Source organism: Protomyctophum parallelum, assembly GCF_964188405.1.
Source record: "Protomyctophum parallelum genome assembly, chromosome: 1".
Taxonomy (NCBI): domain Eukaryota; kingdom Metazoa; phylum Chordata; class Actinopteri; order Myctophiformes; family Myctophidae; genus Protomyctophum; species Protomyctophum parallelum.
This window is the reverse complement of record NC_139697.1, coordinates 27,311,349-27,337,309: the sequence shown is the minus strand read 5'-3', so window position 1 is coordinate 27,337,309 and position 25,961 is coordinate 27,311,349. Positions and strand designations below refer to the sequence as shown.

Sequence of the window (25,961 nt, the reverse complement as noted above, 5' to 3'; positions counted from 1 at the left end):
TCTTGAGTCCAAAGACTAGTTCCTTAGTTACTTCTAATGATGTAATAATGCTATTCTTCATTCTCTTCGTGCCTTTATATGAGGCCATGTGGCGTCATGCTGAGTCATCACGATCACGTCATGCTGTGACATCACGATATCACTTCATGCTGTGACATCACGATATCACGTCATGCTGTGACGTTACGTCATGCTGTGAGGTCACGCTATCAACCATTTCCGTGGCAACAACAAGGCTTCTAATGTTGCTGTTTTACAAAACAACAACATTAGACGTTCTAATGCCCACGCATTACAACAATGATAATGTTATCTACTCCGATGTATCTAAGTGGCCCCTCATTCATGCAATAGCATCATTATAACACTTGACTGTAGTGTTACTAGTGTTAGGCCTTACCTGGCTGGGACAAGTGAGATTCCTTACATAAACATAAAACCCCCTATTTTTAGCTAATTTAGATGGGCCCAACTCTTGCAAGAAACCAGGGCCTGCCCAATTCATAACCGATAAAGTATATACAGGTCCATCTCAATTAATTAGAATATTGTGTAAAAGTTAATTTTCTTCCGTAATATAATTAAAAAAGTGAAACTTTAATTTGTATTGTTCAGTCTTATGTCTCACACCTTCCACTTGACAATACAGCCTAGATTCTCTGTGGGGTTCAGGTCAGGCTTGTCAGGCTGGTCTGGCTGGTCAGTTAAGCACAGTACAGTACAGCACAGTACCATGGTCATACCATACATACCATGGTCAGTACACCAGTTACTAGTAGTTTTGGCTCTGTGGGCAGGTGCCAAGTGCTGCCTGAAAAGGCAGATCAGCATCAACAAAGCTTTCTAAAGCTTTGATTAAAAATCACACTTGTGTGAAGTGAGGGGCGCCCTTATCATCATACATCATCACATCACCAGCTAATCACTTTTGGCGTCCTCAACTTTCTGTCCTTTTTATCCTCACTTTTTAAGCCCTCAGCCAATCATCGCTATGGGGTACACACAGACACACAAAGCTTGGCATAGGAGGGGCTAGCGCCCCTCAAAAATAACAGATGTGGAAGGTTCACAAACACAATACCCTCGTCCAAACTTTTAATTGTTAATTGCATAATAAGATACCACATTAATGGGTCTATTCTATACGAATTAAATTATTTTGCACCTATAACTGAAAAGGAGGACCACACAGCACAGTTATACAGTAAGGAGAAAGTAAAATATTTGACTCAATCACAGCATCGATCCACATGCTTTTTAGGCCTTCATGAGGAAAATTTATGTCCTCTGTTCTATGCATCTCATATCCCAAGGTTTCTAAATTTAGAATGTGTCCTTGCTTGCCCAAGAGGAATAGGTCAGCCAGGAGTTGTCATTTTATTTCCTCTGGGCTTTTATGATTAATTGAAAACAGTGGACCCTCTTGTAAACAAGTGTAATGCTTTATGGTGAAATCCACTCACAGTTAACAGTTTTTGTATTGAGTTGTGCTTAAATTAAAATGTACTGTAATTCTGCAAACTGTTAATAAATTCTTCAATCAATCAATGGTTTTGGGACAGCAGATGCTAATTGAATGAATGCCATTGATTCTACCACTTTACAGCCTCATCTATGACCTCCATGGAGGGGGAGGTCACAGATGGGCCTAGCCCTATAAGGGCCTTGGCTAGGGGCTAGAATAATAGAAAGTATGTCTCTTTGATGATCCCTCATTCCAATGATGCATGAAGCATGATTGATTGAATTTAACAGTTTGCACAGGAAAGTATATAGTTCAAGCAAAAGCCTATGGCTTGTTTGTTTCCATAGGGGTCCTTCATACTCAATTAATTGAAAACATTGAATGACATACAGATCATATACAGTACTATAACAACATCATAATCATATGCATACATGCATGTTGCAGCATACATGAAACAAAAACAACCCTAAAATGGGTTCAGTGAATTAAGTCTCTCTAATCGAATGCTTCCTTATTGATATGCCATCCTAAAACAGTATGTTGCACACTAAAGATAGCATAATCAGGCTTATGAGGATCTCCCATGACCCCCCCCCCCTCCCCCCCATTTAGGACTACCCCCTGCAACACTGCAATGCTACAACCCCTCCCCCTTCTGTTACGTCAGCCTCGTTCCAAGGCTTTTTTTTCCAGTCTGGCTATCTATTTACTGCTCAGTGCGGCTAGAGTGTCTAGAGCCCGCCTACCGTGTTACTGTATCCGGTCATTTGCACTGTTGCACGCACACATACATGCGCACATACAATTCAATTAAATTCAAAGGAGCTTTATTGCCAAAATAAACGTTTACATTGCCTAAGAAAGTGTCTACAATACAATAAATACAGTTGAAAATCGGGGAAGTATATACAGTTGGAGGGGGTACAGTACAGGTACAGCATTTTGTAAACAGAGCTATGTCAAGTTGCATCGTTATGTACATGTTATAACCTTTAATCCTTAATCATTGTATTACTCTATGGTTATAACAGGGTATAAAGCTTTTTTTGAAACAAATAGCAGCACTTCTTTTTGCAGTCACTTTGGGACAAATGGCAGCATTTTTGTCAGGACTATTTAAATAGTATACAGAAAACTCAGATTTAAGAGCTGTTTAACACAGTAGACCGTTTCCGTATCCGCCCTCCACCGGATCTGTAACCTGCGGAGCGAATTGATCCTTAGAATCTGGTCTAATGTCAGACAGACACATCATCCGGGGGGCGTGGCTAACAGAAATCCCCCAGACCAGTCGCAGACGCAGTACAGTCAGTCAGTACAGTTCAGTTCAGCTGCAGCTCAGAGAAGGAGGATAAGTACGTCAGAGGAGGAGGAGGACCGAGGGAGGCAGCAGGGAGTCAGCGAGAGAACTTGCAGTGACTCTGCGGCGATCAGCGCCAGCCCTGCTCCTACTCCTGACCCGATAGCCATGGGGAACGAGCAGGTGAAACCCCCGGGAGGAGGTGGTTCCTCCACCCCGGGAAGCAGGAGGAAAGCCCGGGCTGGAGGAGGCTCAGGCAACCCTGCGGATGAGAAGACCAAGAGGCCAGTGGTCGCCAATGGCACCAACAATGAGCAGCAGAGCCCCGCGGTGGAAGACACCAGCTATCTGGACGCCCCGGCCGGTGCTCTCCCACCTCACATAGCCCGGCTGAAGAACGAGGGCAACCACCTCTTCAAAAACGGACAGTTCGGGGACGCCCTGGAGAAATACACGCAAGCCATTGACGGCTGTGCTGACGCAGGTACGGTAGAGTCAAGTGACGCCTAGACTAGAGCTCTCTCTCTCTCTCTCTCTCTCTCTCTCGCTCATGAACAAGACTGTGGTGTGATGTTCCGTTATCGACGTTTCCTTTAGTTTATTTAGTCTTACATTTGAACCTCTCTGTATTGTATAAGGCATTGTTGATCAGTGTAGAACATTCAATACCAAACAAAATTAATGGCACCGCACACCAATCAGACCCGCGGGCCGGGACAGTCAGTACAGTATATTATTCTCACATCATTCATCACATGACATGATAATCGAGTTCAAATGAGGAAGCACAGTAAATGAATGGTAGTATGGCTGGGACATAAACATTAACATTAGGGTTTAAATACTGAATAATTATGAAATAATTGTGCAGGATTAAAGGGTTTTTGATGTAGAGATGTAGAAAAATAGTGCAGTGCATAATAACACTGTCCTACATCATCATCCCTTTAAAAGCCAACGTGAGAAAGGCAGCAGATGGGTGCTCATCTGCTCGAGAGACTGACAGTTAAGCATCTGCCCGAGGGCCTATTAAGGAGGGCCTATTAATTAAGGAGCCTATCACAAAGTTCACTTGAAGTGTCCCGTTTTAGTGAGCTATGACTGATGTGTGTCAGTGATTCTCAATTGTTATTGTTTTTGAGTGGTGCAACCACTCCTATAGATAGCTTTGTGTGTCCCTGGCTGGCTGGCTGTCTCCAAGCGTTTGGTTGGTTTTCACCACCAAGTGTCACTGTTGCGCAGCCTAACACACACACCCCCTGAGCGGCAAGGACGGAGTTCTCTGTTCAATCAATTAGTAATGCCCAGCGCTCAGAACGGAGATTGTTAAAAAGGACAGAGATTATTTATATCAAAACCGATCGCATCGCTCCACAGGCTGGGAGCGTCTATTGCGCAACATTAAATGTTATTTTCCGGTGGGACGTCATCGAAAATGTTCCCCATTTTAGCCAACGAGACCTAAAATCTTAAAACGTGAATAACTCTTTATCTAAATCATTCCGTCCAATTCTAAGCAAAGATTATGTGATAGATGATCCACCGTGGTCCCGTCACTAGCCGTTAGAATTAATCATACCTCCCGTTGTTGTCGTTCGCCATGGGAGTGTTTTGGCTACATCAAGCTACTTCAGCCACATCCGGGATAACATCCGGTCCGTCGCTAATGTGCTCCGCTGCTATAAATCGCTGGGCGCTCTGATTTAATGGATTAAATAACCCCTTGCGTTCGGGGGGGTTAACTGTACGATGGTTTTTCGGGTGTGACAGTAGTGGGACCCCCACACGGTAACTCTGTCATTTCTCAACCATGCGGGGCGGCTCGCCGGAACCGTGCCGAGCACCCTGGGCGCGTTCCTGTGGGTCTGGAACTTCCGGGAACCCCCACATGGAGTTGCACCACTCACTTCACATGACACAGGATGATTTTTATGTTTTGAAATAATAAAAAACTAAATGTGGGAAACAAAAAAAAGGACCAATAAAAATGTGTCCGCGACCCACAAATGCGTCCCGAGTCCGACCCAGTGGACGTGCAGACTGCAGAGAGTGTTAGAGAGGCAGGGGCTGATCTACAAGCGCATGACGCGAGCGCTGCGACGCGCTGAGAGCTTGTAGATCAGCAATTTTCGGTGGTGCAATCTACTGGAGATGCGGTGTAACGACATTGGATTTCTAAACAAATTTGTTCAACACAAAATGCTGCGTTTCAAGTTCAGGAGACTTCGAAAAAAAAGCAATTCTCCTGAATGCTGCCTTCCGGTATGGCATGAAAAGGAGTGACATTAGCATTTCTTTCACCATGTAGTAAATGCTGCATTTGTTGTCTGGAGAGGGCAGTTGTTTTACAGACGGGTAAAAGGGCAAGGGCTGAAGCCCCCTTTGATGTCTATGTGTGCACAATGCCATGCTCCACACAGTCTGTCTCCACACTTCACCTCAACATTCCACAAAAAAGATATGCCACCAGCACAGTAGACTGCATGGGGTAAGAGGCCAGGGGCTCCATTTTCGTTACCGCTAAACCCCTTATCGCTAAACTTCTTTGCCTTTTTTTTTTTACTGTTTTGAAAAACATTTTTGAATAGTTCAACTAGCCAATCTACATTGACACGTTGTGAGCTTGTAGACTGGCCTTTTTAACAATTAAAAATGTTTTGAAAAATAGTAAAAAGAAGTTTAGGGATAAGGGGTTTAGCGGAGCCCCAGTTATCCAATCTGACTCAGAGTGCTTCCACTAAGGAAAGTAGGCTTTCTAATGACAACCCGCACATGTATTGGTGAGAAGCAAAAACGTTCTTTTTATTTACGCTAAAGACGAGAGGCTGGTCTGCATTTATGCGAGCCACGGAAGTCATCGGTAACATAGCTCTAAATGCAACGGCATTAGAGCTATGGACCAGAGCTTATTGAATATTATACCGTACCAGGCCATGATGAAGTGCACTCGGGACAACTTATTTTTTCCAATAATATTGTAACATTTTATGACAATGACAAAGACAAGACAGGAAAAAACAAACAAAAACAGACAGCTCAGCTCAGACATGTTGTGGAACAAAGGACAGTTATACATATACCCGTTACCTACCTAATACAAAAATAATATACAAATATGGACACATTCAGTTTGGTGCTTGAAAGTCTAGTTGGGTTAACAACTCCAGAGAAAATTATAGAAAATAAAATATATGCATATATTACATACATACATACATACATAGATACATAACAATAACATACATAACTTTATCCATCAAGGTTAGTGGTATCGCTTCTGTCCAGGAACCCTATGGTCAAGGTGGTAGCCAACTGAGGGCCAACAAATCTCAAATATGGGTCCCATATTTTATAGAAGGTATCTATAGTGGAGCGTAGCAGGCAGGTTAGGAATTCCAACGGCATGCACTGCATGATTATTTTGTGCCAATCTTTTTTTGTTGGTGGTTTCTCATTAATCCAAGACAACAGAATATGGGACAACTTTTAATACAGTAGCTGGCAAGAGATTGTAATGGCAATTTTTTTGTAGCAGCATGGCTGACTTGCCTTTCAGTGATCTGAGAAAATCGAGTCTTGTTTTATTTGAATGTCTGCCTGCCTGCCTGCCTGTCTGTCTATCCATCCATCCATTCATTCATCTGTCCACTCACCCACTCAGCAAAACTGTCTGGTTTGTTTACCATGTTGATGCAAGCTGTTCATTACTCTATGTGGCTCTGCAGGGGGCGAGCTGTCTAGAATGGGTTTGTCTGTGTGTCTCGGGCTAATCTTTTGCACCCTTCCAGTAAGCCAAGGAAGTAACTCCCCCCTCATAATGATATACGTTTTATCTTTTGAATTGAAATATTTAACTTTTATGTTCTATTTTTAATGGTGGTCGGATTGGACTGAAACCTTGTGTCATACGTCAGATATGTCCGATGACTTGCAGTACTTGATCACAGGCTGGCCGCACGAGATCTGCATGGAAGCCACGCTGTTATTAGACCTTGTCTTGTTTAATCTAGGGTTGGAGGATTACAACTGCTAAGCCTTTAGAAGCTACATTTATCACTTTACTGCAGGCTCTCGTGTCCTACTGTTAAATCCTGTAAATGAAGAACTACCATTTGTCTAAATCAGTTTTCAGATTAATAGTTATGGTTCGTTGTCCCCCCTCTGTAGGTGTCGAGAGCCCAGAAGATGTGAGTATTCTCTATTCCAACAGAGCTGCCTGCCTCCTCAAGGATGGAAACAGCCTGGGCTGTATAGAAGACTGTAACAAGTAAGGACTGGGGATCGGTGTGCGTACAAACACGTAATGGATGAATGGAGTAGTGTATGATGACAGTCTACTGACAGTGTTTTGTGACCATTAGTGATGCGCGGGCTGGCTTTTTTTTCATAACCCGCTCGTCCCGTTCCCGCCATGGGAGCCAACCCGCACCAACCAGCCCTGGAGAACAATATATTAATCAACGAGTCCGCCCTGCGGCCCGCATAAATAAAAAAGTAGCCTACCAACTGGTTTTTCAACACGCAGCAAGTCCAGTCCATTCAATTGCTTTCGATGGGGAGAGAGAGGGGACTGAGCTATTTCCGTTCCGCAGCATTTCGTTCATAATGTTGACTTGGCTACTGATGGAGGTAGGAGACCTCAAAACAATAAAATAAGCAAATGAAGGCTAAATTTCATATACTGGGCGGGCGAGGGAGAGAGAAGGCTACAATTCAATACATGAGAGAACATTGAAACGACAGTGAGTGACTGTCCTGTCCGACAACATTACATGGGACATTCAAATTAAGTTGACGTGCAGCGGCCAGGATATTAAGGATAATGGCATCTGTGCACATACATGATCAAATAAGCAACACATTGAACAAGCTAGATGATTTCAGGAGGAGGAGAGACGGGGGAGCAGGAGAGAGGGAGACAGAATAACAGTGTTGTTTTCGTCGACTAAAACTAAGACGAAAAATGATCGTCGACTACCTTTTTCCACTGACGAAAACTAATTGGAAACTAAATGAAACCTAAGCTATGATGACTAAAACTAAGACTAAATATACTGACGATTTCGTCAACAAATAAAAACTAGACTAAAATGTTAGGAAGGGACTAGTGGACAAGAGATCCAGTAGGAGTCATTTTACACTTGGTTGTATGCTGAAAATAGCCGATCTACAAGCCCACAACGCGTCGCAGCGCGAGTCATTATGACGGCATCAAGGCCCCCCAAAATACATTTTGTTCGACGAAATCAACTGTAGATTTAGTGGACTAAAATCCTATGATATTTAGTCGACTAAAACTAGACTAACACGGTACTAAAACATTCCAGGTGACTAAAATGTGACTAAAACTAAATTAAAACTATCCAAGAGACTGACAGAATGTCTGCAGAATAAGCTACAGGAATGCTTCCCCCCCCCCCCCCCCCCCCCATCTCCTTTTATGGGGGTTGACCCGCGGGACCTGCGGGTAACAGGCCGGCCCGAGCATCACTAGTGTCCATGCATGTACCATTAGTTGATTAGCAGGTCTGTTGATTACTAGGCCATCTCCTCTCCACCTCACTCATGCTTAGTTTTATGTAGATTTGAAGACACAAGTTAACCGTTATGTGAGGTACACCACTATATTACATTAGTATCAAAGTCATAAAGCAGGGCAGAAATTCAAATATAATTTGAATTAATTATTATCATGTCTTTATAGAATATAATCCATGGTTATCCACACCACAGTATGGCAAATTAATTGAAATCCCACATGATGTCTCTGTAGGAAGGCCAAAGCATGTTGTAATAGACATGATGTAATACCCTGGGTGTGATTGTCATAGGCTGCAGCTTAGCACGTGTCTGAGGGCTTAAACAGTTAGCGTGTCTAATGTTCCTGCTCACGGTGAGGTCAGTACGTATAGGTTAGGACTGGTTCATGGACAGAGCTGACTTGGGTGCACGATACTGTATGTCCTTTGTTGTTTTTGATGACACGGTGACATCAGGGACGTGCACGGCACGCATAGACATCAAAGGGGGCTTTAGCCCCTGCCCTTTTACCCGTCTGTACAAAAAAACGGCCCTCTCCAGACCTCGAATGGAGCATTTACTACATGGTGGAAGAAATGCAAATGCCACTCTTTTCCATGCCATACCGGAAGGCAGCCTTCAGGAGAATAGCTTTTTTCCCCCCGAAGTCTCCTGAACTTGGAACGCACCATTTTGCGTTGAACAAATTTGTTTCACTGCATCTCCAGTAGATAAAGAGTTTTATGTTGCGCCCCGAAAATAGCTCATCTACAAGCTCACAACGCGTCGCGCTGCGACGCATTGTGAGCTTGTAGATCTGCTATTTTCGCTGTTTCTGTTCAAAAGTGCCCTCTTACGATATTTCAGCCCCTGCCCCTCTAACACTTTTTTTGAGAAAATACAAATTACTTACGCATTGTAATGGGAAATTGTGCATTCACACCACTAATTGTTAAACTGCATATTGGTCATCCTGATGTCTGGTCTAACTGGGTGTGGTTTACACTTTGAGTGATAGGCCTGTCTTGACTTAATCAATCATCTTTGCACATCAATAGGTTTTTGTTATGACCAGGGGCTGTCCCAGTCTCTCCTGTTTAGTAGCAAGACCAGCCCAGCCTCTGTGTTTTGCATGCTTTGTTATAGTCCTGTTTACTCCTCACAGTTTCACCAAACCTATCTTAGAATTCAACCTTTTGTCATTTTAATTAGATTTGTCCCATTGTCCGATGTGGAGGCTAACTGTTTGGTCATGTGACCGACTGTTACTCCTCCTCCTCTGAGTAAAACAGTAGACACACATGTATTGTTCTTGAGTTCAATCATGCAACATACTGGAAGATGGTTGTGCTCTAGAGATCATTGAACTGAATGCCTCGTATCATCTTGTCCTCACCTTATATTTTAGTCTAAGTATTAGTACAATTTCTGCCATAACAGCATGAACACAGGGATGTGTAGCAAAATCAGTGAACTACTTGCCCCTGAGATCAGACTGATTACACCTCAAAATACATACGTACATCAATAATAATGATCTATTAAATCGCATTACTCACACTGTACATCATTTGGTGTTCATATATTTGAACGGGTAACAATGTAGGCATTTAGCAGACTCTCAATCCAGAGCGATTTACAGTAAGCAAGAACAAAAACATATGGTAATACATCAAACACATAAAAATAGTAAGGACTAATTAATTAGATTTAACAATTAAACCACACATTATTTGCATACAGGGAACAAATATATAGTGGACATGCTCTTTTTTAAATCTGCAATATTAGAATATTTTAAACCGAATACTAGTCCCATACCCGTTCAGGGATATGAACGTATGTCTTTAGTTCAATCATTGGCTTGTGATTGGCTGATCGGCCCATAGCGATGATTTGATTGGCTGAGCAAAGTACATATTGAAGATAGAGGTGAGGGCAGAAAAGTGATTGGCCTTCGTGATGATTTGATTGGCTGAGCACTGGAATGTGATGTATGATGATAAGAGCGCCCCTCACTTCAGACAAGTGTGATTTTTTGATTCAGGGAGCTATGCTCAAAATACACACACACAGTTGAACAATTTATTTATGTCCACACACAGGGAAAGCATACAGGAACACAAATATTTGTCTTTGGGCGGGCATCCCAAGTCGTCGAAACCTTCCGACAACCAGTCCGTGGGTATTTCCTATAGGCTGGATCACCAGGAAACAAAGTTCTTAGTCTTGCACTGTTGCTTGGTGTTAAAGCATGCATGTTCTCCTGCATGTGCCTGGAAGTCCACCTGTTGCTATTCCAGGGTTAGTCCAACAGCGGGCGGACATACCGCTGGAAGGCCGCCGGGTCTATATTGCCTCTCTTCCCAGTAAGCTGTTCATGGGAGGGGCCGTCAGGTAGCGTTGACTGTTGGGAGATTCCACTGGTGAATAGTGCCTTCTTGTATGCAAGTTACATAGTCCACAGAAATTGCAAATGCATCCATACACCTACTACGTTGACGATGGTAGTTACAACGGGGAAGTTTGACGTCATGCCCGTTAAACTGGACACACACACACACGCGCGCTGCAGATTGGGTCTCGTTACACCTGTGGCACAATGTTCATGTCGGTCCCTCCCTCTCTCTCTCTCTCTCCGATCCTCTTAGGTCTCTGGAGTTGCAGCCCTTCGGCCTCAAGCCTCTGCTACGCAGAGCGATGGCCTATGAGTCACTGGAGCGCTACAAAAAGGCCTACGTGGATTATAAGACCGTGCTTCAGATAGACAGCGTGCAGTCTGCCCACGACAGCGTCCACAGGTGGGTAAATCAGTGGTTCCCAAACTTCCTCAGGGCAAGGACCCCCAAATTGACACTAATTAGCCTCCATTTGAAAAGATTATGCCAGGGACCCCTCCATAAGAGAAGATTTTTACAGCTCTAGCAGTGATTCTCAACCCGTTTAATTTCAAGGACCCCCAGTTTGACATGCATTAGTCCACGAACCCCCATTTAATGGCATTTCTATCTCTGGGACCCCCAATTTATATTGTAAAATCAATGTTCATTTAACTCTGAGAGTGTAGAAATGGAACCAAATGGACCCGTTAGGGTACATTTGTACACTCAGGGTTACAGACCCATAAGGGTCCGTTTGGTTCCCAACTATCATTTAGCTGAGGACCCCCTGGAAATCCCTCAAGGACCCCTGGTGTCCCCGGACCCCAATTTGGGGACCACTGGGGTAAAACATTCAGATAGACAGGCGGTGTGCAGTCTGCCCACGACAGCGTCCACAGGTGGGTCAAACACAGACCGCATCAGAACACAGTACATTTCTAAAAAAAACATAGTGGGCTGGTTTGTTCAGCAGTCACGTGATCCGTTTTGGGCGGGAACCCCTTTTGGTTTTTTAAGCATTCTGTTCTACTTTAGCTATTGAGAAATAGCAGCTCTACAAGCTCATAGCGCGGCACTGAGTGCCGAAATAGTTTGAGAACGACTGACATAGAAACATGAGGTTTTTCAGAAAACTATTAGAATTTAGAAGACATTTGTAGAATCAAACTTAGGTCTAGAAAATCTAGATAAGTCAAAAGTGCGCTCTGTGACACCAGATAATGTAATAATAACACCCGATAATGATAATGTAAAGGATTTTATCATTTTAAACCACTACTACCATTTATACTGCTGAAAATATTTTTTACCACTAGAACTACGGTATCTTTACGTGTAGCTCATCTATAGGTTTTTTGTGGAGATAACGTCCATGCTTGGTATTTTCCATTTGTGGATATTATTGCTCTAAAGCCAGAGTATAACGGTCATTATAAATCACTACAATAATCAGATTTGTTTTTTAGCTGAAATGTAAACACAAAACACAAACATAGCTTCAAATAACAAAATATTCACTTTAACAAAACAAAATAAAATAACAGCATTAAAAGATTTACACTAAATCAAGTAGTGCCCTCCTGGCACTGTACATAATCTAAACTCCAAAATAAAGCAAATTGCTAAAGTCTAGGCAGTGAGTATTATGGTAAGGCTCCTCTTCTCTTACCACCCTCTGACTCTTCCGCAAAGTCCGATCCCCAAACCGAAAGCCTTGATCCGGGAAATTTGCACTTCAACCAGTGGTATTACTGATGACCTGATGAAGATCTAACAGATCGAAACGTTGTCAGTATTTAAATAAAGAACGTCTTGCTAGTACCTTTGGTGTGCGGGCTCCATCCAATTCAATTATATTAGTACATCCCATAAGATCCAATAGAAAGAAATTCGCAAGACTTTGGGAAATAATCCTCCAGTTGTCTGTGTCTGACTGTTCACACACCCAACTGCCACAGCTGCCTCACTCAGGTGCCACAAACGGTGTGAGTGCCAATCAACCAATCAGCACTATAGTCTGACTAGTGGTGAGTCTTGGGCCTCATTCACGTGTATCAAATGCAATCAAACAAATTTGGTGGGTCCTTGTTGACATGAAAAGGTTTGGGAACCACTGGCCCTAAATTGTTAAATTGTTCCTCTGGCAGGATCACCAAGATGCTGATTGAGCAGGACGGGCCGGACTGGAGAGAGAAGCTCCCAGAGATCCCTGCGGTTCCGCTGGACGTCCAGCAGCGACACCGAGACAAACCCGTCAGCGCCGAGCTCACCGCGGCCCGCGCCGCCAGGGCCGTTAACGAGGAAGGTCAGTGTGACATCACTTCATCTGACAGCATGAACAAATGTGGGCAAGTCTGAACCAATGTGAATTCATGTGAGGGTACACAGTGTACATTTTTGGTATACAAAAGTGTGTGTGTGTGTGTGTGTGTGTGTGTGTGTGTGTGTGTGTGTGTGTGTGTGTCAGTGTTGTTTTTGGCAGCAATTATTGTTTTAGTTTTAGTCATGGTCTCTTCAATAGTTTTAGTCACCCGGAATGTTTTAGTGTTAGTCTAGTTTTAGTTGACTAAATCTACAGTTGATTTAGTCGACTAAAATGTATTTTGGCGGGCCTTGATGCGGTCGTAATGACTGTTTTTACACTTGCTGAAACCAATCTACAAGCCCACAACGCGTCGCAACGCGACACGTGAGCTTGTAGATCTGCTATTTTATTTTACATGCTTGTAGATCTGCTATTTTCAGCATGCAACTAATTGTAAAATGACTTATACTGGATCTCTTGTCCACTAGTACCTTCCTAACATTTTAGTCTAGTTTTTATTTGTTGACGAAATTGTCAGTATATTTAGTCTTAGTTTTAGTCATCATAGCTTAGTTTTTATTTAGTTTCCATTTAGTTTTCGTCAGTGAAAAAAGGTAGTCGACGAACATTTTTCGTCTTAGTTTAGTCGACGAAAACAACACTGTGAAGAAGTACATGTTTTGTCAGAGTCACATCCCACTGATACTTGGACAAGCCTGACATCATCGACATGACATCAGAGAACGACAGGGACGCTGTTATTGGATACTGTCCCTGTTCTCCCTCTCTCTCTCGCTCTCATACACAATTCAGACAGACCGATTTCCCTCTATATGTCCAAGAGATTGTAAGTTACGCAATAATATATCTGCGTTCAAATCCAGGAGGCGTCAGCAGTAGCAGAAGTGTTGCTCATTTTCAACACATGAACAAAATTTGACTGAGGGACTGCCATTGGATTCCTTTTTTAGAATTTTTGTTTTGGAGTTGTGGCTTATAGAGTAATGTCTTGCAGAGAAACAGCGAGATGAGAAAACAGGCTTCACTTCTGTGGTCTCTAACATTACACCTAGCTACATGTTTAAGCATTTATTTAATATATACAATACATTTCAGCTCTGATATTTACTTCAGACATGCTCTAGTATGTGAAGAGGCTGCCTGTGCTATTAACACATTTGTACATATCTGTCAAAAGGATAAAACACACATAAAAAAGCTTGAGAGCTTATTTCCGTTGTGGTTTTTTCCTTTGTTTTCATTGTGAATCTTCATTGTGGTCTCGGTCTCGGTCAGAGTATCTGCGTGTCTAAACGCTGAGCAATGGTGAAAGCAGTCCTGCTGACTGTGACTGGTGTGTGTGTGTGTGCGTGCGCGCACGTGTGTGTGTGTGTGTGTGTGCCTGTGTGTGTGCGTGTCTGGGAGCACTATCAATAATGCACAGGGAAGATGATCTTCACAGACTGTAGTGCTGCTGTAATGGAACGTTTCGGGTCAGGTTTCCACCGGTACACTGACAAAATAAGGCATTGTATGTCCTGAAATACACTCGTATACATACAGTATATTATGGCATATGCACACATTGATAATGAAGTGCATTTTTTTAGCGCTTTTCCAAGGGCTCAAAGCGCTTTACTTTTTTTAAATATTTTTTTTTATCCCACGATTTTGTAACCCATTTTTCATCCCTTTGTCAATGATCTAATGTGATCCTGGGCTCTACACACCCTCCGCCAACCTTGGGAGCAAAGGACTTGAACTGAGTGTCGAAGTTGCTCCTTTACACCTGACAGGGGGAGTTTCCCTGGTTGGACGTAGCGCATGGAAGGAACACGTTATTCACAGTACTCAAAGCGCTTTACAATGGTTCATTCATTCATACATACATTGGGAGGTGCAGCGGCGAACAGTCGACGCCAGCGTCGACTCACTTCCCACATTCACACACCAATGGTGGCGAGCTCACACCGACCTACTCATTGGAGGCAATGTAGGGTTCAGTGTCTTCTTGCCCAAGGACACTTCTTCATGTAGGACAGGAGGAGGAGCTGGGATTCGAACCGCCGACCATTGGACGACCTGCTCTACCTCCTGAGCCACAGATGATGACACACACAAACACAAATTCTGGGGGTCCTTGACATGAAAAAGGTTCAGCACCACTGATATAGAAACATAGGGTTTTCAGAAAACTGTCAGGATTTAGAAGACATTTGTAGAATCGTCCTCAGCACTGGGCGTGTTATTTTAACTTTTTAAGCGTATTATAATATGGCAATAAAGTGATGCAATTATTGTTCAGATCGGTCGATTTTCCATTGCAATTACAGTAAAAGCATTAACCTGTATCAACTTGTTTCATCTGTGGTCGTGACGTGGACGTGACCTTTTGATTCATTAAGACTAGAATAAGCAACATGCCTTGTTGTGTCACATAAGCAACATGCCTTGTTGTGTCACATAAGCAACATGCCTTGTTGTGTCACCATTGCTCTTTTTCATCATTAGTTTTTTGTTGTTGCTACTTGTCCCTCATACAGCCAGGAGAAAAGAGGCCCGTTTAAGCGCACTGAAGAAAGAAGGCAACGAGCTGGTGAGGCAAGGCCAGTTCCAACAGGCCTTGGAGAAGTACAGCGAATGCCTCGTCTTGAAACCAGACGAATGCGTGCTCTACACCAACAGGTATGCAGTGATGCACCATGGGAAGACTTAAACTACTTAACTGGCGTGCCCTTTTTTGGGCATGTCGTCGTCATAGATGCGATTTTCGCCGCATGACACCCCTTTTTTGCTGTTTTAAGCATTATGTTATACTTTAGCTATCGAGCAATAGCAGATCTACAAGCTCATAGCGAGCTTGTGGGTCTGCTATTTTGTTTTTATCGTGAAAATGTGGCGCACATCTTTGAAAATGTATTCTTTCAGAGCGAACGTTTTTAACTCGAATCTTTGCTTCTGGGAGGTCCCTGGAAAAACATGTTTTCAGATGGGGGTCGGCGGCCAAATACAGATGATAATTCTGGGGGTCCTTGACATGAAAATGGTTCAGCACCACTGACATAGAAACATGGGTTTTTCAGAAAACTGTCATGATTTAGAAGACATTTGTAGAATCGTCTAAATGGGTTGAAGTATAGAATAGGTTAAAGCCACATTGGATAACCTGTTTAGGTAAAATATATTACTTTTAAATGGTGTTGGAGCCCCAATAAAACCCTATCAGTCAAGATAGGGTTGGGATCAATCAAGATTTGGTTTGAGATTTATTTTAGTAATATTGTCTGTTTCAATGTCATTGTAATGACAGTAGAGGGTGCTAAATGATCAGCCAAGTAAATGAAACAGCATGTGACTCTGGTCTGATAATCTAGAGATGTACACTGTGACCCTGAATCAAGGAGGGTGTAAGTATGGTGTTCTTTTATTGTTATGTTCCAGTGTTGTTTTTGGCAGCAAATTTTAGTTTTAGTCGTAGTCTCTTGAAACGTTTTCATTTAGTTTTAGTCACATTGTCACCCGGAATGTTTCAGTTTAGTCGATTAAATATCACGAGACTAAATCCACAGGTGATTTAGTCGACTAAAATGTGTTTTGCCGGGCCTTGATGCCATCGTAATGGTTGATTTTACACGTGAGCTTGTAGATCTGCTATTTTCAGCATGCAACCAAGTGTAAAATGACTTATACTGGATCTCTTGTCCACAACAACACTGTTATGTTCTTTTTGTTTTGTAAAAACAAATGTGCAATATTCTGCTATTAATCCTTAATCCTTCCAGCTCTTTCGTGAACAGAATTATACATTTGACCACTTTTATCCAGTCAGGAGTGACTTGTTCCATTTTGTCAACCAAGTGGAATTGTATAACTTCCAATTCCACTTGGTTATGGTATATATCCTGTTTTAAGTTCTCTCTCCTGATTGGATAAAAATTATATCCTGACCTTAAAAAAGTATTTTCTGTAAAGACGCCTGTTACTGAACAAACTCCCTATTTATAGCAAATATTTGTATTTGAATATACAAAAATATATCACTTACACCACGTTTAAGTGTTGGACCACATTGATACATAGCATTAGAAGGTAATTTGGTTTAACCCATTTAGACCTGAGGACGATTCTACAAATGTCTTCTAAATCCTGACAGTTTTCTGAAAAGCCCATGTTTCTATGTCAGTCGTTCTCAAACTATTTCATGTCAAGGACCCCCAGAAATAGCAGAATTAGCTTGTAGCGCGGCACTTGTAGATCTGCTATTTTTCAATAGCTAAACTGCTAAAGTATGACATAATGCTTAAAACCTCTTAAACCCCAGGGGGGTCCAGGGGGGAAATCAAAAACATCGGAGTTGGAACCTGAGACCTTGACCAGCCCCATTTACCCGCTGAGAGCTGTTCATGAGGTGGACAGCCGGCGGGGGCAAAACACCAAAAGGGGTTCCCGTCCAGAATTGGGTTAAACATCGTAATCTGTATGATCTGTGAAGAAAAGTGGGCGATGCAAAAGGAAGGAATCAATGTCACCCTCTTTGATTCATTCATGTTCCATCCTTTACCGTCCCTCCCAGAGCCATTTGTTTCCTGAAAATGAACCGCTATCAAGAGGCCAAACAGGACTGCGACTCAGCCATCCAGATGGAGCCGAAGAATAAAAAGGCATTCTACCGAAGAGCCCTGGCATTTAAGGGCTTAAAGGTGTGTTGAAGAGCCCTGGCATATAAGGGCTTAAAGGTGTGTTGAGGCTGGCATATAAGGGCTTAAAGGTTTGTTGAGGCTGGCATATAAGGGCTTAAAGGTGTGTTGAGGCTGGCTTATAAGGGCTTAAAGGTTTGTTGAGGCTGGCATATAAGGGCTTAAAGGTGTGTTGAGGCTGGCTTATAAGGGCTTAAAGGTGTGTTGAGGCTGGCATATAAGGGCTTAAAGGTGTGTTGAGGCTGGCTTATAAGGGCTTAAAGGTGTGTTGAGGCTGGCATATAAGGGCTTAAAGGTGTGTTGAGGCTGGCTTATAAGGGCTTAAAGGTGTGTTGAGGCTGGCTTATAAGGGCTTAAAGGTGTGTTGAGGCTGGCATATAAGGGCTTAAAGGTGTGTTGAGGCTTCTTGCAGGAAAATATTTCTGCGAGGTATTAATAACTAAATTACATCATTGCAAATGCAAAGAAACCTTGGCATTGCTTTGCCAAAGTTCCTTTCACCCAGAGTGTAGAGTAGGAGAGTAGCGACACGCTTTGATCTCGCCGCAAAGCGGGTGCCTATGGGCTATAGTTCCAAACATTGCTCCTATGGCTGGAACTATCCCATTGAGATAGAATGAGCACTTCCGCATTCCATTGTTATAATGGGAGTCAACGCTAGTGTCGCCACTCTCTTACTAGACTACTCTGCTTTCACCAGTTCAAGATTGTATAACTAGCTGAACATCACTGCAGATTATATTAAACATTGTTGTGTGATTGGTCAGAAATTCAAGGCTCGTCTGATTGACTATTAAATAATAGATGAATATAGCACACACTTTATCCACTGTGTCCGTCACTAGAAATGGTGAAATATCCATGACAAATTATCGAGCATTGACGGTTCATATATTAACAAAGAGGAGAGGTGTCACCGTTCAGCGGGGTGTAACATTCAGAACTCAAAAAGCATGCATTATCTATCTATCCACAGATAACATTTTGGCGAGCTGAATCATTAATGCGTGCCTTAATACCAGGGGCGTGCACAGACCTTTAGAGGGGCAGGTGCTCAAGTGAAAAAAGGGCACCTTGTGCAGCGCGTGGAACCGTCCGGTTTCCTTAATAGCACGAGATTTATAGATTTTGGGGCCAAAATAATATATTAGAAGCTTATATATTATATATATAATATATTAGAAGAATTTGAAGGGCAGGTGCTCTAGCACCCCCTAATGTCTATCTGTGCACGCCACTGCTTAATAAACAGGATCAGTTTAGGAGAACTATTACACCCGAAAGCATCGATTTATTGTTTCTCTCCCACCATTTGTGTGCACGTGTGTGTGTGTGACTCTCCCTCCTCTAGGACTACCTGTCGGCCAGTACTGACCTGCAGGAAGTGCTCCGCCTGGACCCCAACGTGCACGAGGCCGAGCAGGAGCTGGAAGAGATGACTGTTCTACTGAGAAAGAGCCTAGTGGAGGGCACCGCACGCACCTAGGGTACGATACTGATATGGTTATAATACGGCACCGCACGCACCTAGGGTACGATACTGATACGGTTATAATACGGCACCGCACGCACCTAGGGTACGATACTGATATGGTTATAATACGGCACCGCACGCACCTAGGGTACGATACTGATATGGTTATAATACGGCACCGCACGCACCTAGGGTACGATACTGATACGGTTATAATACGGCACCGCACGCACCTAGGGTACGATACTGATATGGTTATAATACGGCACCGCACGCACCTAGGGTACGATACTGATATGGTTATAATACAGTACCACACACACCTAGGGTACGATACTAATACGGTTATAATACGGCACCGCACGCACCTAGGGTACGATACTGATATGGTTATAATACGGCACCGCACGCACCTAGGGTACGATACTGATACGGTTATAATACGGCACCGCACGCACCTAGGGTACGATACTGATATGGTTATAATACGGCACCGCACGCACCTAGGGTACGATACTGATATGGTTATAATACGGCACCGCACGCACCTAGGGTACGATACTGATACGGTTATAATACGGCACCGCACGCACCTAGGGTACGATACTGATACGGTTATAATACAGTACCACACACACCTAGGGTACGATACTAATACGGTTATAATACGGCACCGCATGCACCTAGGGTACGATACTGATACGGTTATAATACGGCACTGCACGCACCTAGGGTACGATACTGATACGGTTATAATACGGCACCGCACGCACCTAGGGTACGATACTAATACGGTTATAATACAGTACCACACACACCTAGGGTACGATACTAATACGGCACCGCACGTACCTAGGGTACGCTACTGATACGGTTATAATACAGTACCACACGCACCTAGGGTACGGTATTGATACGGTTATAATACAGTACCGCACGCACCTAGGGTACGATACTAATACGGCACCGCACGCACCTAGGGTACGATACTAATACGGCACCGCACGTACCTAGGGTACGCTACTGATACGGTTATATACGGCACCGCACGCACCGCATTATATTTGCGTTCTGTATGGACCGAGTGTGCGGGAACCCCTTTTGGTGTTTTAAGCATTATGTTCTACTTTAGCTATAGAGCACCGTCCTGACGTCACTGTCGAGGGCGCCAGTCTACAGGTTTGTGAACTTTTTATTTGCATTGATATCCCCATAGGGGGATTTTAGATCTCTTCATATAAGAACTGTGTTACTCTCTACAATAACAACAAACTTACCCTAGGCTGTTTATTACATTTGTCTAGGTTTGAATGGCTGACTGTTATTGCTGTGGGAGCAGAGAGGAAGAGCTGAGCGCAGGAGGAGCACTGCTGTTGCCCCCGAGGATGAAGGTCTATCCCCGTCTCTCCGTACTCGACCCCCCGTACTGTACGCACAACAGTCTCCGTACTCGACCCCCTGTACTGTACGCACAACCCGGGCAATAGCAAATGCTGAAGAGCAAATATATGTTGACCTTGGACTGCCTCAGACAAGGGACCAGCTTATTCGACTATGTGCACCATTTGCAAAATGCGTGCAAACAAATCACCCCCACACTTCTTCCATAACCCAGAACACTACTCTTGATGAGAGGGGCAGCTTTATTAATAAAAAGCTGAAAAGAATAAAAGTCAAGCGACAAAGTGACTTTGCTTGCAGAAAACCAAGTCATGATCAATGTGAAATGAAAATGCAACTACAGCATCGATCGCTGGACGGCCGTGCACCCCACCGTCGCCAGCACGAGTTACGGAGGGGGAAAAAAAACAAGACAGCTGTGTGTGCCTTATTGGTGTTCAGACCATAAATGTGATGAACTTCATTGTCATTTGTTATTTAGAATTCATTGCCTGAATGAACACATTTTTCCACTCCCTTAGGTGAAAACTTGAACTATAATTTGTTTCGTTTGTAAAATTGTTATGTTGGGGCCTGAATGGAAAAAAGAAATACATTTTTATCAGCATTTTTCATCTTACCCTCCTCTTCAAAAGCCGTATACAGTAGATTCCAAAACCCTTTATTGGACCCTTTGGAAGCTGTTAAACGCATTTTGGGCGGGAACCCCTTTTGGTGTTTTAAACATTGTTATAATTTAGCTATTGAAAAATAGCAGATCTACAAGCTCATAGCTCACCACAGAGTGGCGTGCTACGAGCTTGTAGGTCTGCTATTTTTTTTAAATCGTGAAAATATTTCAAAACCATATACAGTAGATTCCAAAACCATTTGGACCCTTTGGAAGCTGTTTAAGTGTTAAACCCTTCATTGGACCCTTTGGAATCTGTTTAAGTGAAACGTAATAGTCCGTTTGTACATCTTTGCTCGATCATTAAACTGCAACGATCTAAGTTAGGAACTCAAGCTGGCTGTACATCATGCTAATTTACTTCCAGAAGAAACAAAACAAGATGTAGAAAAGTGTAGAAATAAGAACTTAATGAGGTTTTCGAACATTTTTAAACTGGTATGGGACAGCACAGCCTATTGTGAACTAAAAGTGGCAAAACAAACAATTTAGCCAATTACATTATCTGACATCTGTGGTAAAAGTTTGTCGAAATAACCATTACCACCCGTCTTGAAATCACGAAGTTGTCAACTAAATTGGTATAAGATTGTTTGTTTTTTCTTCTTCTGAAATTCAAGGTAGGATTATAGATTACTAAATCACGTACTGTATGATTCTGGTCTCAGGTGAAATCTTGAATGTAACTAAGATGATTGTCTAGTGTCTGTGTGTGTATAGATAAAAGGGAAGTATTTCTTTAGGTTAGCAAGTTTCCAATACACATCTCTCCATGATTATTTTTTACAAAACAATGTTTTGTGGCCTACTCTTATCAAAAAGCATTGCCGCATCGAACATCTGACTGAGCATGTACCGAATGTAAATACATGAATGCATTGTAAATACTTTGAATGCAGAAGTAAATTATAAATTGCATTGTGAATGCTTTGATCGGAGACTTGTTTTTCTGTATTCACAATGTAAGTGCAGCATGTAAATGGTGGGACAGGCTCGACCATAGGACAAACAGCAAAGTTCTTCATTTCCAAATTGCTGTGCCACACAGGAGTTAACTACCATTAGAAAACGAGACCCCGTGTGGGGATAGGAGGGCACAACCAGTGTCTAGTCTAGTCACAGGAGATATATTGAGTTAGGACACTCCCGATGTATATCCAATGGATATTCTTTGAATATATGTTTTTCCTCCAAATCATTCTTTCAAATTCCAAATCAACTTGCAGTCGATTTGGAATTTGTTTAGGTGTGCTCAGATAAAGAAGAATACCAACGCTTGCCATCCTTAGAATGGCGTTGATGAAGCAGGTGCGATACATGAACCACGTGATTGCATCAGTGCGAGGATGATCAAACTGTGCCGTAACTTCATTCAGGCCAGTTATGACTACTCGTTATGTAAATCAGCCATCACCCACCATGAGTAAATAGGTTTATGAAAGGGGTGTGTGTGTGTGTGTGGTGTGTGGAGACTAAATAAATAAAAAGCAACCAAGCTTGATTCAGAAATGTATATATTCTTTTTTAAAGATATGCATTTACATGCATATTATAAAGCAACAAATTAGGAAAACACATTTCAATAGTTATAAAGTATACCTGGCACTAGTCTTCAAATTACAATATAAAACTTGCAGATATTTTCACAGAAATTAAACAGGCCTCAATCTCCACAGAGCGAATAAGCACATGGAAGTGAATTCTTTAAGCTGAAAATCGAAGTGAAATCCAGATTTTCAGGGTTTAACTGAAGTGTTGGATGCTTCTTTAACAAAAAAAAGAAGCCGGAACAAGCACAAGTTTGCCAAAAATGTACAGTGTATGTGAAACCGTGTTGGCCCTATTTGCTGCAGATAAGGTACACAGTCCTTTCACCTACCAAGCTTTTAGCTATAGTAGAGAAGCATTTTCTGTTGGTTCTAAAACATTTTTAAACCCAGAACCTCCTAGAACCCTTTATCCAAATAATGTGCCTGAAGTTTTCCATTGCATTAGTTGTTTTGTCAAGTAATGTCTTCCAAGAGAGCAATCTTTGGTAGGCCACAACATTTTAGTGTCCGTTGCCTTCACTGAGGGATGGGTCAGCATTTAGCATCAGGCATTCTTTATTCTCCTATTTAAGTTTTATATGCATCATTTGAAGACAGTCAGGGAAAAAAACTAACTAAAGCTCCCCTGAAAAAAATAAAAGGCACTGTGAGACCAATGGATATATAACGGCATCCATCGTTAACTGGATATGTAGAACACCTGGATACATAACTCAGATTTACAGGACAGCGTTGAAGTGGTGAAACTTAATTAGATTTATACATAGTCCTCAATCAACAGATTAATTGGCCTTAAAGGGATACAGCAGCATACATTTAGCTAAGCTCTCTCTGATTAATCTAGTGCTGAAGACAGTGAAATGATCAATTGTATAGTCTAAAAATGCTGGTGTATTCCTTTACAAGTGTCATCTATCCTTGATCGATTGGATAATATTAGGCATCTCTTTATATTTCCAACATGTGCAGTGAGTCAGGTTGAATCTCCCTCCTTCCTTAGTGACACTAAATATATCAAACAATTGGTTTAGCCGTCGTATGTTTGTCTGTAAGTCAATATTCAAGAGTTTAGAGTCCAGTTTCATACCGGTGGAAAAAAATAAAGTGGGATGATGGGAAAATCCTCTGTGGTGCAGAACAAGCTGAATGAACCAGACACTCGGTTGGCTCCACCAACAAACCAAAAGACACCCGCTGCCTCCTTCATGTGCTGCTGCATCAACGTTATTGAAATGCAAATCAGCCTCAAACATTCTTGGACTTTCAAAGCTTTGGCCCATCTCTGAGGGAGGATACAACCCTGCTCCCATAGCTGGAGGATACCCCTGCTCCCATAGCTGGAGGCTACCCATGCTCCCATAGCTGGAGGATATCCATGCTCCCATAGCTGGAGGATACCCCTGCTCCCATAGCTACCTATGAGGGAGGATACCCCCCTTCTGCTCCCATAGCTGGAGGATACCCCTGCTCCCATAGCTGGAGGCTACCCCTGCTCCCATAGCTACCTATGAGGGAGGATACCCCCTTCTGCTCCCACAGCTGGAGGATACCCCTGCTCCCATAGCTGGAGGCTACCCCTGCTCCCATAGCTGGAGGCTACCCCTGCTCCCATAGCTACCTATGAGGGAGGATACCCCCTTCTGCTCCCACAGCTGGAGGATACCCCTTCTCCCATAGCTGGAGGATACCCCCCCCCCTGCTGCCATAGCTGGAGTATACCCTGCTCCCATATCTCCCTATCAGGCAAGGACTATTAAATAAGGTTAGGAAGCGAAGGCCGTACGATGGACTCCATGTTGCTCCCTGGAAGGAAAGATACATGCGCAATTGAGGCCAAGGAAGCTGAACGCAGAAGTGTTGGCTGCATAAATATAGCCCATTGCACATGTTTCTTTCCTTCCAGAGAGCAACATGGAGTCCACTGTACGGTCTTCGCTTCCTGTCCTCATTTGATAGTCCTTGCTATGAGGGAGGATAGCCCTGCTCCCCCCAAGGAGGTGAGTGAAATATAATGTGTGTGTGTATATATATAAATTAAAACAAATTAAATAAAATAAAGTTGAGAAGGAAAATTACTATTTGGGATTAAAAACAAAAAAGGTAGATGGGGTGGGGGTTTTTGTAACCAAAACGCCTGGGTTCTATAGTTAGTATAATTACACCAACATTAGATGACATTTCAGAAACTGTAATGGGAACCCTTGGTTACACACACAGGCTGTCAATCATTTTTCACCAGTGTCATACACTGGTGAAAAATGTGCATAATGTGGTTACATTTGCACACACACACACACACACACACACACACACACACACACACACTCAAGAGTTAAATTAACACAGGGATTTTACTGTGTAGGGCTTGTGGCAACCACACATTTCTTATAATTGAAACCTTCCATTTCTTTACATGTTGAAATAACATCAGAGGAGATATGTGGGCTATGGTTCAACTTTGAACTGAGAGCTAGTCAATGCAACCCACCATGTTGGTTAGGCTGAAAACATACTGTAGGCCTTGACCCAACACGAAAAGCCACTTTCCCAAAATGGAAAATAAAACAAAAACATAACATAAAAAAGAAAGAAAGATCAACATCTTAAACCATGAGTAACATTGTTTTTGTTGAAAAATACAGTTTTGCTATTGACTGGTCCCTCTTTAAAGTTTAAACATAAAGCCATTGACTGGTCCCTCTTTTAAGTTTAAACATAAAGCCATTGACTGGTCCCTCTTTTAGTTTTAAGTTTAAACATAAAGCCAATACAAAAAGTGAGACTGAAAAATGGAAAGCTTGATAATGTCGCTGTGGTGTACAACTGTGGCTGTGAAATCTGCACGCCCGAATCTCATATTAACCACCATGAATACCACATAGATGTACATCTGATGAAAATGTGTCAGATAAGACAGGGGTTCTCAACCGGGAAGGTTATTGTAGCGGCCAATTTGTATTGGTGGTGGGGAGGGGGTAGCGAGACATGGCCAAAGCATTTCCGGGGGTCCCCAGGCAAAGAAAACTTTGAGAACCCCTGAGATAAACCGTATAATAGCAGCTAAACTTTTACAATTCAATAGACCATTTAACTTAATCCCATCCAATATCAGATTCATCTGAGAAAGAAAAGAAAAGAAAAAACACCAACGTGATTATTTTGGGGCTGGCATATTGATATGGAGAAGAAAGATAA

General features: G+C 42.6%; 2 protein-coding genes across 2 annotated transcripts in view; both read left to right on the top strand.

Moving 5' to 3' along the window:
* LOC310865165 (uncharacterized protein) overlaps positions 1 to 25,961 on the top strand; it is a 468,188-nt gene that overhangs the window by 65,703 nt on the left and 376,524 nt on the right. The gene's annotated exons all lie outside the window — the stretch shown is intronic.
* LOC310873052 (sperm-associated antigen 1A-like) lies at positions 2,806 to 22,672 on the top strand. The gene is made up of 8 exons (XM_083785330.1): positions 2,806 to 3,252; positions 6,936 to 7,035; positions 10,940 to 11,089; positions 12,817 to 12,974; positions 15,518 to 15,659; positions 17,548 to 17,674; positions 19,023 to 19,158; positions 20,450 to 22,672. The coding sequence occupies exons 1-7, from the start codon at positions 2,937 to 2,939 to the stop codon at positions 19,155 to 19,157; spliced, it is 1,128 nt and encodes a 375-aa protein (XP_083641456.1). The 5' UTR covers positions 2,806 to 2,936; the 3' UTR covers position 19,158; positions 20,450 to 22,672.

Bases quoted from the DNA above. Each gene is read 5' to 3' on its own strand.
- LOC310873052 (XM_083785330.1), top strand. From the start codon at position 2,937: ATGGGGAACGAGCAGGTGAAACCCCCGGGAGGAGGTGGTTCCTCCACC. The intron at 11,090-12,816 runs GTGGGTAAATCA...TTCCTCTGGCAG, and splicing joins GCCCACGACAGCGTCCACAG to GATCACCAAGATGCTGATTG. The intron at 12,975-15,517 runs GTCAGTGTGACA...TCCCTCATACAG, and splicing joins CAGGGCCGTTAACGAGGAAG to CCAGGAGAAAAGAGGCCCGT.